The 18,022-nt window shown below is 36.7% G+C and overlaps 2 protein-coding genes across 8 annotated transcripts; one reads left to right on the top strand and one right to left on the bottom strand.

The window, feature by feature from the left end:
• Positions 1–670: 670 nt before the first annotated feature.
• FANCM (DEAD/DEAH box RNA helicase family protein) lies at positions 671–13,769 on the bottom strand. 3 transcript variants are annotated; one of them, XM_021945471.2, is made up of 22 exons: positions 13,254–13,769; positions 12,509–12,652; positions 11,158–11,240; positions 10,935–11,049; positions 10,340–10,431; positions 10,115–10,169; positions 9,917–10,038; positions 9,692–9,805; positions 8,971–9,161; positions 8,262–8,392; positions 7,945–8,005; positions 7,769–7,839; positions 6,847–6,896; positions 6,617–6,782; positions 6,290–6,417; positions 5,864–6,196; positions 5,715–5,781; positions 4,065–4,691; positions 3,474–3,950; positions 3,136–3,187; positions 2,806–2,952; positions 671–1,551 (listed from the first exon to the last, which is right to left on the bottom strand). In XM_021945471.2, the coding sequence occupies exons 1-22, from the start codon at positions 13,636–13,638 to the stop codon at positions 993–995; spliced, it is 4,170 nt and encodes a 1,389-aa protein (XP_021801163.2). In that variant the 5' UTR covers positions 13,639–13,769; the 3' UTR covers positions 671–992. The 3 variants fall into 3 exon arrangements, with proteins under 3 accessions (XP_021801163.2, XP_021801164.2, XP_021801166.2); XM_021945472.2 differs by having other exon boundaries at positions 3,543–3,950; XM_021945474.2 differs by lacking the exons at positions 12,509–12,652; positions 13,254–13,769 and having other exon boundaries at positions 10,935–11,071; positions 11,158–11,241.
• Positions 13,770–13,834: 65 nt separating this feature from the next.
• On the top strand, positions 13,835–18,022 carry LOC110745394 (Tetratricopeptide repeat (TPR)-like superfamily protein). Of its 5 annotated transcripts, XM_088245460.1 has the most exons (4): positions 13,835–14,146; positions 14,908–15,012; positions 15,378–15,459; positions 15,652–18,022. In XM_088245460.1, exon 4 carries the CDS (start codon positions 15,758–15,760, stop codon positions 17,939–17,941), a length of 2,184 nt encoding a protein of 727 aa, XP_088101586.1. In that variant the 5' UTR covers positions 13,835–14,146; positions 14,908–15,012; positions 15,378–15,459; positions 15,652–15,757; the 3' UTR covers positions 17,942–18,022. The 5 variants fall into 5 exon arrangements, with proteins under 5 accessions (XP_088101586.1, XP_021801170.2, XP_021801169.2 ...); XM_021945478.2 differs by lacking the exon at positions 14,908–15,012 and having other exon boundaries at positions 13,835–14,142; XM_021945477.2 differs by lacking the exon at positions 14,908–15,012 and having other exon boundaries at positions 13,835–14,142; positions 15,378–15,493.

Here is an 18,022-nt window from a genome sequence, read left to right as displayed (position 1 = left end):
TACTAATTGGTCCAACACCGATACTTTCCTTTTAACCACTTGGTAGTATAACAGAATTAGAGTTTTGTCATAAAAATACATTGATGTTAATAGTAGTGGGACCACATAATGGGCCACACGTGCTACTAATATATTGGTCTTTTTTATAAGGGTAATTCAAGCTAAATAAATTGAGTCCAACACATAATACCACGTATCCAGTAGAGACCAGGTAATTGAGCAAGGTAGAGTAAGTAAAGACCCGGTAATTTTGGTCCGCTCTCTCTCAAATTTAGACCCGTCAGGAAATCATAAAATACTTCACTATTTTTCTCCTTCGAGAAAAATTACTGTTTGACATATGCACATGTGTTAAATTTAATTTATAAAAGGGGGCAATGTAATGAAGCCCAGAAAGGGACAAGTAGAATCAGTCCATCCAATGCATCACTGGACCTGTCCTCACACAATTTTGTCTAGTAGGAGAATGAGGAAAGAAGTTAAAATTGGCATTGCAAGAAATGAAGGGTTACTGAAGGAGGATTTGGGAATCAATATCAGAAAAAAGAAGAGGGAATGATGATTGAGGATTGGGAGATACAATGGGGGTGATAATATACCTAGTTAGACGTTATTTTTACCAGCAGTTGTAAAGTGTAAACTTGAAACAAAAATACGCAAAGATGCCATAGGAAATTCTCATCTGAAGATTATTTATAGAACGAATGTAATATTTACATTCATACATATATACATGTATGTATACATTTCCCTTTCTTGCATGAATTTGCATGCCTCACTTTCCTATAAACTACATCTGTTTTCCCCCAACAAGATGCAGATCCCAATGCATCTAACTAATCTCTCAAAACAATAAAGGGAAAAAAAAAACAATCAAACCCTCAAAACTTGCAACTGATCTTGCATAAACAATCTCAATTGTCAGAAACTGTCACCATATTTCGTTCAATCCTTCTGCTGGGCACCATTTAGATATATATTTTCCAAAAATTTTATATTCCAAGATCAAACGTCGGAGAATGTTGTAGGCTAGGATTTTGTGGGTGTATATTGGGAACCATCTGCTGCTTCTGCCTTGGCAGTTCTGATTTCTGTTTAAGAAGCAATGTAGCTTGCGCTTCCACTGCGTCAAGATCAAGGCCCTCAAAAAATAGATCATCATAAAGCACGTCCCCATTTGCATCATTGTGCTGCAAGTCTCTGCCTGCAGCCTCTGACTGGCGTGAGAACTCTCGCTCCAAGTTGACTGCAGGAACAGATCTTGAATGATGAGAACCCAATTTTCTTTTTCGGCTTTCAATCTCATATCCTGGGGAAACACCAGTTGTACAAGGTGTGCCTTCAGCGTTACAGTTCATTTGGAAGGACTTCGAATCCATCCTGTTTGGCTGATTTGTACAATCGCTTTGAGGAGTTTGGAGAGAGAAGAATGGTTTCCCACAAGAACTTCCAGTTTCAGTTGTCCTCATTGTTGGTGCCACAGAATCAGGTGAATATGTGGTAGAACTGCTAGGCTGCCTCTGCAGGGGTGATTGGGTGAGCAATGAACGCCTGTTCCAAGACATTGAAGAATTTTTTATTTTAAAGAATTTCAGAAGCCCGCAACTCTGGAGGTAAGGATGATATTATAAGAGAGCATTCAATTTTTACTTGCAAAAATATGAGGACATGCTAACAGAGGGCATGCTCCATCCGGAACCATAATCATACAGGTTACAGAACTAGAAGAGATAATAAATATAAAAATAAATAAAAATAAAAAGCAAAGAGCAATGAAACAAATAAATCCAAGCAACTAGATTGATGGCATAATTCACAGGCGAAATGCAGGAGGATTGGGGTCTGGTAATATATGGGACATATGAACTTTAACTGTCACTTCAGTTTGCAACTAGGAAATCATTTTACTAAGAATAGAATTTCAGCTTACATATCCAAGTGACATAATAGTTGTAAAAAGTAGTTTCAAGAAATGACAACCGCCACCCCTGGTAGGGGGAAGATTAATCTCACTTGAACCTCAATATGGTTGAATAGCCATCCAAATGCATCTTAGATTTTTAAAAATTCTTAAAAGTGGCTGCAAATCAATTTTGAAATCTTTTGCTAGGTTCTTGGCATCAACCCATCAAAATCGTTGACATAATGATATCTGAACCAATATGTTACCAAAATAAGTTTTAAAAAAGGAACAAAGATACCAAGAACCATCAGTTGCACCATGGCGGGCTTCCTACATCAGCGACTCAGCCACAGTTTCCATCTATGAAAAACTAACATATTTTCCACTAAGAATGTAGATTGTTAAATTTTGATAATGAAAGGCAGTCATTGATTCATCAGACTATATTTATATGGTAATAAATATGAAATCATTACAAAAATTCTAATCCTTCCAAGCTCATTAAACCAGAAGTATCAAATCATAACGGGCCAAATATAATAAATTGCATATAATTTTTATTCTTGTAAAACTATGCCTAATTTCTTATGACAATTGAATGTTATATACTAAGTTTCTTAATAGACCAAAAACTTTGGAATAAGCACCTCTTTGGACCAGTGCCAGCTTTTTCTTTCAAATGTCACTTGATCACAGAACGATGTGTTACGTGAAAGAAAGTAAAAGTTGGATACACATTACACTACTAGATTTTCCAAGATGGTAGAATATTCAATAATATGAACTTTCAAAAATACTTTTGGCAACTACTCATGTTCATAGGTTCCTACAGTATACAAAGAAATAGTTCAGTCAAACCACTAATGGTTTGTGAAGGATACACTGAGAGAGAGATGAAAGACCTGTATATTGCCATCATGTCAATTCCACCGGTTGCAAACTGAGTACCGGCAACCGTAGGATTTATCCTGTCATCTATGAAACTATCATTTGAGTAGTTGTCTCGATCATCTTCCTCATCATCAGAAATATCAGCTTCTGAAGATACCCTGAGTAATTTCATTGGAGTAGCAGCACATCAAGTATTACTTTCAACAAAAATTTCATCTTATTATCCACAAAAAATAATAATTAAATAATCAGAAAATATTCTTCTTATGCTTTTACCTGGAAATGCAACTATAAAAAATTTGCAAATAACTTAGCTACATGTCATAAATGTATGAACTTACTCAGCTTCCTCCTCAATGAAGACCCTTACATCATCAACTGACTTCCTTTTACCTATGTAACCAAAAAATAAACATATTGGTAAATAGGTCTCATAAAAAGATTGGAAGCTGAACAGGTAGCATTCGTATAAGTCTTTGGTGTGATTGGACTTTTAGTCATAGAGAGAAGGATCTAGTCTAGTTAGTTAGCATCAGAACTCCAAAAATAGAAAAATAAATAGCAAATAAATAAACGATACTGGAAATGACCCTTTCCCAAAAAAAAAAAAAAAAAAACTGGAAAGGACAAACATCTGGTCTAGATACATTTCAATAGACTCAATTCATATTCATAATACCTCTGTCGTGCTTATTATAGAGAGGAACTGCTCTAGAAAAAGATCTGGCAGGGTTTTCTGTTGACCCACCATTTTTTGTCATGCTTTCTCCCCTACTTTTCCAATGATCCCCAACTTTGTGTAACCTTCTAAACTTGCGTGCCTGTTTTACACTTTCCGACTTGTCTCCAGAACTTAAATGCCAATCTTTGCCACAGCTATTGTTTGTAAGGTCTGCTAAAACAGTTTGGGCTCTATCAATAATTGGTGATGTGGAGGTACATCCTCTTATGCTTGCAGTTTCACCCTTGTTATGCAAGGGAGTTTGAATTTCATTATCAACAGGAGAAACAGAGACATTTCTTCCACAGGCATTGCCTCTCATATCGACTTTTTCACTTTTCCCAGGACTTGAACACTTCAATAGTATTCCAGTATGTAATTGGGCAGGTGAAACAGGGTCAGGTTCTAGATACTCATCTGTGTTATTTGATAGTCCTGCATAATTCACATTTATATAAGCATCATCTTATATTAGGGGACAATAGCAATCCCTAGGAAACCATATCACATTTTGAATTAAGATAAAATCTTACTAATTGCATTACTAACCACTATTATGGATAGGAGACTCTGGGACAACTCCACTTTTGATTAAATTAGTAAGCCGTGGACTGAGCTCACCATCTCTGAAAAAATTATTGTCTTCATCAGCCAGAAATAATGATGCCTTGCTTTCCAGAACATCAGGTGACTCAGAGACACTAGCTCCTTGATTTGACAAATTTCCCTTCAAAATTGGAGTTTGAGGAATTTTTTCAACCCTGCTGACTGATTTCTCCATCCAGGTTTCAGAATCACAACATCGAGACTTAAGTGAAATCTCATTCTTCATGCGTGTTATCTGAGTCGATTTCAGATCTCCACAGGGACCAGCTTCAGTAGTTAGGTCTGTGTGGTCTTCATCTGAAGTCCTTGCATGGCAAGAATTTTGCTTCAAGTAATCCAACTTAATAATGCTTGCACTTGTTGACATGGAATGCGATAAGTCTTTCCAAGGAAACACAGGGACAACCATGATTAGGACGTTTCCGGAAGCATCAACAGTTACAACATCTGAACCAAAGAGGTAAGAGTGCTCATAAGGATTTTCAACAGGGTAATTAAGTTCGTTATGCTTCTCCTCAGTTTCCAATGTCCCAGTAGGTGATACTTCAGAATCGTCAGGATTCAGAAAATCTGCAACAAAATGTTCAAGATTTAGCATCTTCTCCACATTCAATCCCCTCCAGCCCCCCAATCCAGAAAAGAAAAGACAAGTGTTTGTTATTATTTAAAATGCTGACTAGGCCATAATATTTTATGTTCACAAAACCGAGCAAGAAAAAATCCTCCTACAATTTATGTTCAATTAACCCCACTCCCCATCCCCCAATGCAGGTGCAGCATCAGGACTTGAGATTGGGAACATAAGCACATGCATGCTTACACATACCAATTTACAGTACAAAAATGTTGTAGAGTATGAACATTTTTTATGGTTTCAGTTCATTCCTTGAGTTAGTTAACCCCAAGAAAAGATAACCAACCTCATAGACGTAGTACTACTTTTATTGTCAGAAGATGAAGAAAAGTATACAGAAGAGAAAAGGTTTTATTTCAATCATCAAGCAAGAAAAACGTTAAGAGGAATTAGTTTTAGAATAAAGTTTAACAGGCATGCACATATACAGAGGAGGCAAAAGTGCGAAAATTTCTATCTACAAAGTAAAGAATAAGAGGACTCAAATGGATACAACGAAAGCATATAGCATTGAACATTTGGTAAAGTTGAAGATGAAATACTAAAATTATAACAAAATAGGTAATATAAAGTTTATATTATAAACACAAAATGAACATTGAGTTGGTGATCTTGAACATAATGGACTTCTGACCTATTTGTAGAAGAATTATTAGCAATGAAGCAAAATGCTCACTTGTCTCAAATGAACCTTGAAAAAAAGTAAAAGAACAATAAACTACATTTGCTAAGCTCAAATTGATTAGCATGCAAATGTGCATAAGTTTGATGCGGGACTTGAAAGCAAGAGTAAACAAGTAAATGCACCTCAGATCTCCAATCAACACGATGAAACTAATCCTAGTAGCAAAGAATCTTTTTCCTTAGTAATTATTTGCACATAATCTGAATAATGCCTTAAAACAAATGGAAGAATTTGGAATGAAAATTTTCTTCTCATAAAAGCCTTTTTGAGCTACCTTCTCCATTGTTGTCATGTTGTTCAGCAGTGTCAACTCCCAAGCACTTCTTTAAACATATTTCATCCTGAAAGCATTGAGTAATAACATAAGAAAATGTCATACAACACAACAAGGCAAACAACTCAACCACATAGATTGAATCAAACCTCAAGAAGGGAAATATTGCTGTCCCTAGAAAAGGTTAGTCCTTGCAAACATTGCATCATATCAATTAACATTGTCGTCCGATGTGAATGCATTACTTTATACACTCTTGAAGGATATGTTTGGAAGTGAGGAAAGGCAATAAGAGATGGTTTCCATGTAATTTCATGGGGGTCAAAATACTTGGCAATTAATGTAGTCTCAGCAACAGTTAATTTGTTTGCAATAACAGGTGTCTGAATAGTGTTATCATCTATCACTTTCTTTCCACGATGAACGAATTGTTCAATTGAAAACTCAACAAACTGGACCTCCGGTTTGAAAATGTGAGGGATCTGCAATAAATAATGACACAATCAAATGCGTTTAAAATGCAAGACTATAGCATTAAAAGTCATAAAGATGCAGCCTTTCTTAGAAAATCCCACCATCCTCGGACTAGAATGGAAATTGAAGCTATTTCTCCCCCCATTTCGCATGTGTTTCATCATATTCTTACTGTTTCCTTGCTTACGCTTGTAACCCTTCAACTCTGATCCTTCACAGGCTAAAACTAGTACGACTTGTCAAGGATTTAGATTTATTGCAAATGCAACGAAAGGTGTTTGAAAGAAAGTGTAATGAAAAAAAAAGGAAAGTGGATAGATACTAAAACTTGGATAAAAGTGGGGGACAAGCAAAAGTTCATTGCATGTTCATTGATCTCACCAACAGCCAACTACAGAACATGCAGTACTCATATGAGAAAAGGATATCAACTCTTCCATCATGCTTCCTTCCAGTTCTCCCCATGCGCTGAATCATTCTCAATGGTGATACATTAGCATCAAAGCATATAACTAGATCAACTTCCATGATATCCAGGCCCTCTTCGCCAATTGATGTGGCAACAATGACATTGTATCCACCAGCACGAAATTTCTGTGGGAAATCTAAGTAAGCCAATGAAAGGTGCTACGAAAAGAAATAAAAACAACATATTTACCTCCAAAACAGCTTGTTGAACTTTTTGTGACTGGCCTTTTAATGCTTTCCCTGTAAGAAATTAGATACTGAATCTCATATAATTGTTAGGCAACCACTAAACCCCAAAAGCTTAAGCTATTAGGGAATAAGCAGACAATGTATATGAAGCTAATGCCCTCCCTCACTTGCAGCCACATCTCCTGCACATGGAGAGGCAGGAAAATAGAGTCTGGGAGAAGCATATAGGTGCAGCCTTACGTTGCACCTTGCAAATCACTACATAAGTGAGTTGGAGGGATTGGAAGTTTCAAACTCAGAAGTCTCTAAAACCAGAGCTCTGATATCATGTTAGGCAACCTCTAGATCTCAAATGCTTGAGCTATTAGAGAATAGACCGACTATCTATATCAATTCAACAATAACTATAGGCTAATGGATTATAAGAAAGAACTAAAGTTAACTAAGACATACATATATTCTTGGCTATGCCATAATTGTTTAGATCTAGGACAGTATTGAGATCAACATCTTCTAAGATCTCTTGACAATAATAATCTTCTCTTTTCCTTGAACATAAATTCATTAAAAGAGAGGTCAAGGATCTAGCAAGAGGGAGATGGAAGAGAAAGTGAGATAAAGAGGGAGAGAGAAAGAGAGAAAACGAACACACAATAATTGACAAATAATAGACCAAATCATAAACAACACTTCAAAGGAGAAGGCAAGTCAATGTCATAACCATAACAACACTTCAATGTGTTTTGCCCACATGCCAGACAACTTTCTTTCTGTTCAATGAGTAGTTTAAAAGATCACTAACAATCACTTCCCAAGTAACAACAATTTCATCTTATTCTAAATTTCATTGAGACAAAAAAACTAAATTACATAAAAAATTATATTTAATGGGACAAGCCAAAATAAAGAGTGGAGCTTCAAACCTGAACTTTGACCAATAAACTCCGTAGCTCTAACAAAGTTGCCGATGTTTGCTAACGCATCCATTATGTCCCTGTATGTTTGCTTAATTATAGCCAGGAATATTTTTCACATTTTATATATAAATTGCAATCAGAAACAATAAAATAACAACTTAAACGCAGAGAAAAGGTGGCACCTGACACTGCCCCTAAAATTTGAGAAAATGATAACCCTTGATTTCTGTGGATCATTTGTTTCTGCAGTCAGATATATAATTATCAGCAACTGGAAGCTAACACTCTGAATCATACATAGTCTAAAATTTAAATAATAGGCAGTCCAAATCAGCATTTGATGACAAATTTTTGTTACAAAAATCAGCATTTGATGAAGAATACAATATTGAAACCATGAGACAAGCAATGCTTCTAACATTTGATAAGCAGAACTTTAAAATATTAAAAACGGCATGTTATGGAAAATACAATAAAGTTTAGATAACAGGCCACATACTGAAATGATCAAGCAGCACTTCTAACATTTTGGACAATTTGGGACTCGGAGCACCATGAGACAAAGTTTGCTGCATTATGAGCTTTGCTTTAGAAATATCTTCATTTCTACACATATACCTTGCAAATGACCTGAAAAATGACCTTAAACAACTTAATATTCTTGAATTGCTTGTTAAAAACTAAACAGCTTAAACTCCACGTCATCGACATTTAACATATAATAGATTAATCACGATACTAGTTATGTCTAAACAAGAAATTTCTGCCATTGAACTGAATTTTCAAATACTGAATTTCTTTGTTATGAAGTCAAACACCAATTATGATGATGGGACAATGGAGGGTGTGGCCTTCACATAAGACTAAAATATCTTAAAACTTTTGAAAAGTATCTTAGAACTTAGAAAAATATCTGCCTCAAACTTATGCAAGGCAGATTTGTTTATGTCTGATACCAAATCAGATCAAAAGGTGATTCTCATTTAACGAATAGCTTGTGACACTTCATTTTCAAGCTGCATTAGTAACATTTCAATGAGAAGGCTCCTAATAGATTGAAAAATTCCTGACTCGAAAAAAGTCAAAAGCATGATGGTTCAGAATATAATAACAGGCATAGTTATTAGAATGTACGGATGAGCTAAACAAGACAATGAGGAAATGGAGAAGCAGATGAGGGGCTTGATGGTGAGGAGACAAGAATATACCCTTGTTTTAATTTTTCTTCAAGCATTTCATATGCTGGCCTTATTCCATGGCTTGATATTAGCTTACGAATGTGGTAAAGCGTAAGGAGTGCTCCAAAATAACCTTCAATGTCTCCAGACTTAATTTGGGGGAGGTCTGGAGGTGCTTGACGAAATTTCTCCCTTGAATCAAGTAAATAACACGGGCTCAACTGTAAGAATTCCGCCCCCACCACCAAAAAATCAAAAACAAAAAAGAAAGAGTGAAATTATGTAGACCCAAAAAGAATGTGATTGCATCATTAATAATTAACCACAAAATATATATATATATATAAAGATAAGATAGTAAATCCCATTAATAATTAAAAAAACGATGATAATTAAAGAGAGCCTTTTCTGTTCCTTAAACTAGAGGAGTATCTGAGGTACAGCTTCTTTAAAACCAGTGAATATTTTCCAAAGCTATCTACATAACAAACCGAAACCAGAGAAAACTTGTATAATAGGCTAGGCTAGCAGTATCATAGCCTTGCATAATAAGTGAAAAGATACATTTTAGCAAACTTCATCATCACTAAGGGAACAAGACCAGACATTGCTAGAGAAACTGACCACCACCCTGATTGTTATAATGTCTGCTATAGTAGGGCCCAGAACAGAATTAAAATGCAAAGAAACAATCTTGTCCAGCACAGTTCTCCTAGAGGAAATTAGAATTTAAATTATTCTGAAATCATACAGTCTGAACATCTCTAGTTGGGAGAACTCCAATTGCACAAAGCCTGGTTGCAAATGGTCGCATTGCTTCCACGAGCTTATTGTCTATCTCAACAGCTTCTTGACCCATTGCGACCTAGAATAATTGCAACAAAAGTTTTTTTCCTCTGTTTTCAGACCCCAAAAAAAAAAATTCTTTCCTGTGTAGCAAAAATTAGTTCTGGAAACAAGAGACTACAATACATACCTGAATCAACTCTACCTCCCTGTTGTGAACATATTTTTTGACATCACTGTCATCTTCATTGCGATATTCAAGTGTTGATATATATAAGTTATCAATAACTTGCTGGACAGCCTGCTGCTTTGCTGTATGATTGCATGTTACTAAGGATCTAACTTTTAAAATGAAACTTAGTAGAAACCCAGTATATTAGAAACTTACATCCCGGTGTTGCACTCAGAGCTAAAATTCTCAGTTGCACTTGTGCAGCCATTAACTAAAGAACTAAATTATCGTTAGTATTTCAAAAGACCAACTTTACCCACAAATAACACCCTGAACCAACATTTATCAAGGTAGAACTACAAGAATAATAATAAAACTCATCTGAACTGGTAAATGGGGAAATATATTAGTTTAGATATAACTGAAAGAAAGAGAACTGACCTCACGAACTGCAACACTGTAAGAATAGTTTCCCAATGCTCTGTGAGCTTCATCAATCACCAAACATACCAAGTATTCGATTGAGCATGTGCCTGCAACGAATTACCTCTGAGAAAAATCCATTGACAAAGTATCTTTCTCAAAAAGAAGAAAATATATCATGCATAAAAACTGGTGGTGGAATATACTTACTTTCTAATGGGAAAATATTAAATAAAAGCAATTACTATTTAATTCGGTCGTTCTATATGTATATAAGGGGATAGGAAGCTCTTTAATTCAGAACCTATCAAACTTACAGAGGATTAAGCTTTAGGTGTTTATGCAGAGACTGTGAAGTGCTTCTTTGAGCTAAAACGTTATGCATTACATAGGAGTTACCCATCTTCAAAAGTGGGTACTCTTAACAGTGCTGAAACTTATACCAAATTTGTACAGCCATTCCCTCAACTCTAGTGCCTTATTGCACATAGGAAACACCTTCTGATGCAGGGTTTACAATATAATGAATGAAATATAGATACATATATATACATATCAAAATCCACCCCTTGTCATTGAGAAAATCCTAGTGTATAGTTCAAGAATTAATCACCAGACTGAATGTCCTTCTCCAGCACTTGGGGAGTAACAAAGAAAACTCGTTTAGTTTTCCACAAGCATGCTCTTTTTGTAGGACTTATCTGACCTGTCATGTCAATTGTCCATTCCTGCAATCGGTTTGATCATAATCTTCTCACAATATGTAAGTAAATAAAGTTGTCGAGTAAACACCAAATATACAACAAAACTCTGCTTATAATAAAAGAGGTTCTCACTTGTGATATTCCTACGATATTATGGCATGCTTGTATCTGTTGCACAACAAGAGGTCGAGAAGGAGCAGCAAAGACTATCTTTCCTGTTGTGGAAAGAACAATGTCAATGTTTCACAACTTTCAAAAATAAACTCGAGAAACCCACAACGCCGGAAACTGGACTATTCTTTTAAAAAAAAAAATAGGAAACAAATTTCATTAAGAATAGAGAATGGTACAAAACAATGCACAAGATGTCCACAGGAGCAAGAGAGAGAACTCAGGATAACATCAGCAAGCCAAATGAAAACAGCAGTAAACCAACAAAGAAGCAAAAGACACAAATAAATAGCAGCATTCCAGTTGGGCAGAGTAAGAAGTATCCCTAAACTCGGAAAAGATTGAGGCCCACAGAGATGCCCAAAAGCAAACCCCTGGCAACAAATAATGCATCTCTTCACCGCACATCTTCGCAGAACCATACCCTTCTTCCTCCCACCAAAAAACTTATGCCTCTATTTCAGTGATTTGTTTTTCCTCTTGCAATTATCTTAATTTTGGTGGGGTAACAAGACAACTACAAATTCGATGTTCAAATTATCTGAACATTACTTCTTTAAAATACTCATAAAATGTTGGATAAAAGGTGAATGGGCCTTTTCTGTAGGCATAGAGGAGTATTTCAGGTTGTTTTTCTGTATTTTCAGTGTAAGATTATATGGCAATTTTTGGTGTAATGAAAAAAAAAATAGTCAGGGTCATTTTGGAAACAAAATAATTCCTGATGGACACATTTCCTTCCCAAGATCAAGAATCTCATTCCTGAAAAATCAACTTTAATTTCATTGGAGCACGTAAACGAATAACCTGGATGGGGGATCAATCCCATTGTAGCTAAGTTCTAATGTGATAGCCGCTAACACAAAATTCAATCTTATGTGGTAGGATCAGACAGGCAACTAAACCTCTGATTCCATGTTAAGTTCACATTGATCCCAAAAACTTAAATTGATAGGAAACTGGACCAACAATGTATATCAAGATAAACACAACAATAATATAACAGTTCAAGTGAACCAGAGAAAGAACAGAAAAGAATCAATCAAACAATTTCAGCTCGAAACTCATGCATAAACATGTATTTCTCAAGTTGATCATCAAACTATACAAAGAAAACTATCAGATCTGATAAAAACATACAATTTATTTCTTAAAATGAGTAGAAAGATTTAACAAACATCTCCAATTTAAAGCAATTGGAAACAATAAACACTTTATAACTCATGACGACCATATTAGATTTCTGCAATAGTGATTCTCATGTAGCATGTGAACCAAATAAGCATTAGTTAAGAAGTACGAATTACATTACCATCAGGGAACCATCTGAAATAGTTATACATAACTACTGCGGCAATAAGTGTTTTCCCAAGTCCAGTTGGCACTACCACCAATGTATTTGAAAATAGTGCCGTCTTGGTAATAGAAAATTGATAGTCACGCCGAGGAAAATTAACTGCATTGTTACAAATAAGACTAGAAAATAAGTTTGATGTTTGCTACAATAAACTCCAAACAGAAAAAAGGAGTCAAAAGATGACCCTCCGCACACATTAATATAAAAAAAGGTGAGTTCATAAGTCAGACTCAAAGAGCCATTATAAGTTCGGATTTCAAGGAGCAATAGATATCTATTAATTTGGAGAAAATGAAACTTTTAAAATTAGCAATATGGTGGCAACATTTCAATTTGTATCATCGATAACACCACCAAAGTCTAGAGGAAACAATCAAAATCTCAATCTGGACACAAACACTCACATCCACCCTAAAATGTCCCATGCATTTGAACCCACATTAGTTCAATAACATAACCCATTTGACAAAATTTTTACTTGATGGAAATGTCATTAAAAATCTAGCATCCGGAGAAATAAGCTATTTGGTTCATTCAACTAAACTACACCAAAGAATCAAATTTCAACTTCATTCTCCAAAACCTATTCAAATAATAAATAATAATAATTAAAAACCAGCTTACCCACCTCCTCAAAACCCAAAATACTAACTTTCACACAGTACCTAAAAGAAAATTACAAAGAGAACGAGAATTTAACCTGGGTACATCCAAGTTTTAGCTGCCTCGGTATCAATTTGAACAGAGGACACTCTGCCATCACCCTCATTACAATCCCGGTTGTGTTCTTCCACATCTCGACTCTCCGGCTGAGGCCTGGGGCAAGCCCTCCCAATAAACTTGTCGAGGGTGGTCTGCCGTGAAGAACCAGGCTTCTTCATGTTCTCAGAGATTGAGGCGACTGAATTTTGTATTGGGGGGTTATTGGGAGGAGGGGCAAAATGGGAAGATTGGTCTGGGAGTGAAGTAGAGGGCTTTGAGGCCTGGGTCTGATAAACAACGTCGATTGCTCTAGCAGCTGCTTCCCAATCAAAATCATCATCCTCGTCGTCGTCGATGATATGGTGAGGATTAGTTGAGGTCATTGGAGAGCTATGAAGGGAAATGGGCTGGCTGGGGAGAGAGAATGTGAATCAATAAACCCTTGGAGAACGAGACAGTTTGGCGGCAAAACTTTAAGAATGGCTCGTTTTCCTGGGAGAGGCTAGGAGTTTAATTTAAGGTATCATGGGACCCATGAGTCATGACCACTTGGAGCACACCAAGGGCCTGGACTAGACCCTTTCTATTACTTGGTCCAATGGCAACAAGACCAAAAGCCCAAAGAAAATCATACGACTCTCCCTCTTTTGGCGGGCTGTCACTCCCGTCTCACTCTGCTCAGAACTCCATGGTGCCCTACCAGCACTGACTCCAATCCCCATCATTGAGCCGACCTCCTTCCTCTTCCCCTGTCTATTTCTCCCAAAACACTCAACCTCATCCGTCTCTGTTTCACCCAAAATCGCACAAAACCTCCTGTAATCAGAGCTGTATCGCAACCCAATTCTCTAAGTTTTCTGATTCCCTCCATCGAGACCATCACAGGGGTAGGTAAATGCTATTTCTTTTTAGGCGAATGAATCTTTTTTTTCTTTCAATGATGTAATTCTGTGACTTTTGTTTTATATGTTGTTGATTCTTGGGTTTTATCATGTTGGAGTGTCCGTTGTTTAGACTTTTGTTTATCCTCTGAAATAATTTCCTGCTTAATGGACTTTTTCTTTCTCCTTCTAGTAATCCTTTTGTTAGTTAGTGGTCCAATTTGTTTCTTCATAATGAGTTTTTATCTATGGCTTATGCTAAACAAGATTGTCACCACTACCATTGCTTTTTTAGTCGGCTTAAGACCCCAGCTATGCCTACTGCTGTTGATCTCCAAATTGATGATTGCAATTGTGTTGCTCAGTCCTTGTGTGATGTGTTGCTTACTAGTACGAACTTGCATTATCAATGCCAGCTGGTTATTGTATTGTTGGGACAATGTGCTGGAATTTTGGCTTTAAATAACGAAGTTTCAAAGGTTTTTATTTTTGTCCTTTCAAAATTTAAGTCACCAAAATGTAACAGATGATACAGTAAATCTTAGTTAGAAACAAATTGGTTCTTCTTTCAGTTTTCTAATACAATGGTTTCCATATGGTTCTATTTTCTCATAGAAAATTCTCCTAATTTGTTATGTATTTTTATTGAAACGCTTGTGCATTATTTGTAATCTCTGCGTATAAATATTTATTGCTCAGTTCACACTTTATCCTTCACATTTTAATTTGCAAATTATTGTTCTCATCTGGAAATCTTACATACATTGTTAGCCACTTCATCGTGGAAATGCATTTTGAGAATTCACTGTTGGGGTTGAATTGCCTTTCACAATCTGGAAAATCTGAATAAGCTGAGAATATAAGGTGTTGAAGAAGGTGAGTTCCATCAGTTGACATAAAACGTTTGGAGTGGGTTGCTACAGATAACATCTAATAGGTCAACCTCTCTTTTTTTTCTTTTCCTGTTTCCTTCATTTTCTCTCCTTACCCACAATTCAGTTCTCTACTGTTTACTTCATTTAAACAGAAGCTAATAAGTCAGTTAAACACAATCCAAGTCAGAATCTAATAGGTCATCTGAATGATTTTTAATATAGTTTGTATAGATTGAGGACGTAAGTATAGTTGTTTATTGTGATAGTTTTAATAATTTTCCAGATTATGGGTATGCTTTTTTTCTTCAAATATTCTTTGTTATTCAATTCCTAAAAGTATCCGCATTTTCCATTTTGATGCTGCAGATTGGGGCAGCTTTTGGATTCTAGCTGCATACAACTTATTCAGCTGTTACTTGGATTGGTTTCTTCAAAGCGCACCATAGATGTAAGCCCAAAACATCGGTCAAGGGGACAAGAGGGTCAGTTTAACTTGTGGGGTATAATGTGGGATTTGATTATATTGTCAGGGTTAGGTTTTGTTCAAACCAACACTGTTGTCTTAAGTTTGGGCTTGTGCTATACTACTCCCTCGTTTTCCCCAAATTACTAAATGAAGACACCTCTTTGAAATTTGAAGGGGCATTAATCCATATTCCGGAGGCACATGCTGCAAATTTGGGCAAAGCCATGCGATCAGTTCTTGCCTACCATGATATTACATACAGCAGATACTTCTCCAGTGTATGCCATCGTCGTCTTCTCGTTTCATCCCAAGGGGCCTTTGTCTATCCCAAATCCAACGCTTCATACCTAAAAGCTGGAAACGAGGCAGCACCCAATTTGAGAAACCGTCAGCACTGTCTATTTTCGAAACAGGTTCAGCAGTTGATGATTCTATGATAGATTCTCTTCTTATATCCATTAAGAACTATGCAAGCGAGGGTAATTTATCCAAAGCATTCAAAGCTTTCTCTCTTCTCAAGCTCCATGGCTCTTCTGCCACTTCTTGTGACCTTATCTTGCATCCCATCTCTTCTCTTCTTTTGTCTTGCGCCAACCATAAATCTTTCCCACAGGGTGAACAGCTTCATGCACATATTGTCAGATTGGGTTTTGAGCGACACCCCAATTTGGTTTCCAAGCTGGTTACTTTTTACTCAAGCTTTAATTTCCATGTTGATGCTCATATTGTCATTGAGAATTCAAATATATTGCATCCTCTACCTTGGAATGTGCTTATCTCTTCATATGTTAAAAATGAACTTTTGGATGAGGCTCTCTCTACGTATAAACAAATGGTCAATAAGGGGGTTAGACCAGATTGTTTCACTTACCCATCTGTTCTCAAGGCATGTGGTGAAAAATTGGATATAGGGTTTGGGAGGGAGGTGCATAAGTCCATCAATGCTAGTTGTCAGGATTGGAATTTATTTGTGCATAATTCATTGGTCTCCATGTATGGGAGATTTGGGCTTGTGGATGTTGCTCGTCACTTGTTTGACAAAATGCCCACAAGGGATGAGATCTCTTGGAATGCAATGATATCTGGTTATGCCTCCAAGGGCATGTGGACGGAAGCATTCGAGCTGTTTGGAAGCATGCGGATGGAGGGTCTTGGAGTTGATATCTTAACTTGGAATACCATAGCTGGAGGGTGCTTGAGGACAGGCAATTTCAAGGGTGCACTTGAGTTGCTTTCTCAAATGAGAATCTGTGGTATTTTATTGGACTCGGTAGCGTTGATTATTGGTTTGAGTGCTTGTTCCCACATTGGAGTCATTAAGTTAGGGAAGGAGATTCATGGTTCTGCAATTCGTAGTTGTTGGGATGGCTATGATAATGTTAAACATGCATTAATTACAATGTATTCCAGGTGCAAAGACCTTAGGCAAGCCTATGCTTTGTTTCAATTGATAGAAGATAGAAGTATAATTACTTGGAACTCCATGCTTTCTGGTTATTCCCGCATGGACCGAGCTGAGGAAGCTTCATTCTTATTTAGGGAGATGTTGTGTTCTGGAATTGAACCTAATTACATTACAATTGCCAGCATCCTTCCCCTCTGTGCTCGGGTAGCGAATCTTCAACATGGGAAGGAGTTCCACTGCTACATCACAAAACGTGTAGTGTTTGATGATTATTTACTTCTGTGGAATGCTCTTGTGGACATGTATGCCAGATCAGGCAAAATTTTAGAAGCTAAACGAGTATTTGATTCAATGTCTAAGCGAGATGAAGTAACTTATACTTCAATGATTGCAGGATATGGAGTCCAGGGTGAGGGAAAAGCTGCATTGAAGTTATTTGAAGAGATGAACATGTTACACATCAAACCTGATCATGTAACCATGGTTTCAATTTTATCAGCTTGTAGCCATTCTCGTCTTGTAATCCAAGGCCAAATGCTTTTTGAAAAGATGATGAGTGTATATGGTATAACTCCCCGTTTGGAGCACTATGCTTGCATGGTTGATCTTTACGGGAGGGCTGGTCTATTAAACAAAGCAAAGGAGATTATCACAAGGATGCCTTATAGGCCAACTTCTGCAATGTGGGCTACTCTTCTTGGAGCTTGTCGGATCCATGGAAATATAGATACAGGGGAATGGGCAGCCGAGAAACTGTTGGAAATGAGACCCGAAAATTCTGGTTACTACGTGTTAATTGCTAACATGTATGCTGCTGCTGGTTGTTGGAACAAGCTAGCGAGAGTGAGGACTTTCATGAGGGACTTGGGTGTGAGGAAGGCTCCTGGATGTGCTTGGGTTGATGTGGGCGATGGATTTTCCCTGTTTTTGGTGGGGGACACAACAAATGAGCTGAGAAATGACATTTACCTTCTGTTGGATGGATTAACTGAGCTAATGAAAGATGCTGATTCTGTTGTCAATGACGATTTTAGTTCAGGTTATGATGTGTTTGAGTAGTAGTATGGAAAAAAGGGAACTAATTATACTAAACAAAAGGATTGCTAACATATCTCATCTGAATTGATTTTGGTTCTTTTA

This window comes from Prunus avium, chromosome 1 (genome assembly GCF_965620075.1).
Source record: "Prunus avium chromosome 1, drPruAviu1.hap1.1, whole genome shotgun sequence".
In the NCBI taxonomy this organism is placed as follows: Eukaryota; Viridiplantae; Streptophyta; class Magnoliopsida; order Rosales; family Rosaceae; genus Prunus; species Prunus avium.
Note: the sequence above shows the minus strand (reverse complement) of the source record. Positions and strands in the feature narration are given on the sequence as shown.

Bases quoted from the DNA above. Each gene is read 5' to 3' on its own strand.
- FANCM (XM_021945471.2), bottom strand. From the start codon at position 13,638: ATGACCTCAACTAATCCTCACCATATCATCGACGACGACGAGGATGAT. The intron at 12,653-13,253 runs GTTAAATTCTCG...GTAACAATGCAG, and splicing joins TAAAACTTGGATGTACCCAG to TTAATTTTCCTCGGCGTGAC. The intron at 6,418-6,616 runs ATATCCTTTTCT...GACAAGTCGTAC, and splicing joins GAAGCATGATGGAAGAGTTG to TAGTTTTAGCCTGTGAAGGA.
- LOC110745394 (XM_021945478.2), top strand. From the start codon at position 15,758: ATGCCATCGTCGTCTTCTCGTTTCATCCCAAGGGGCCTTTGTCTATCC.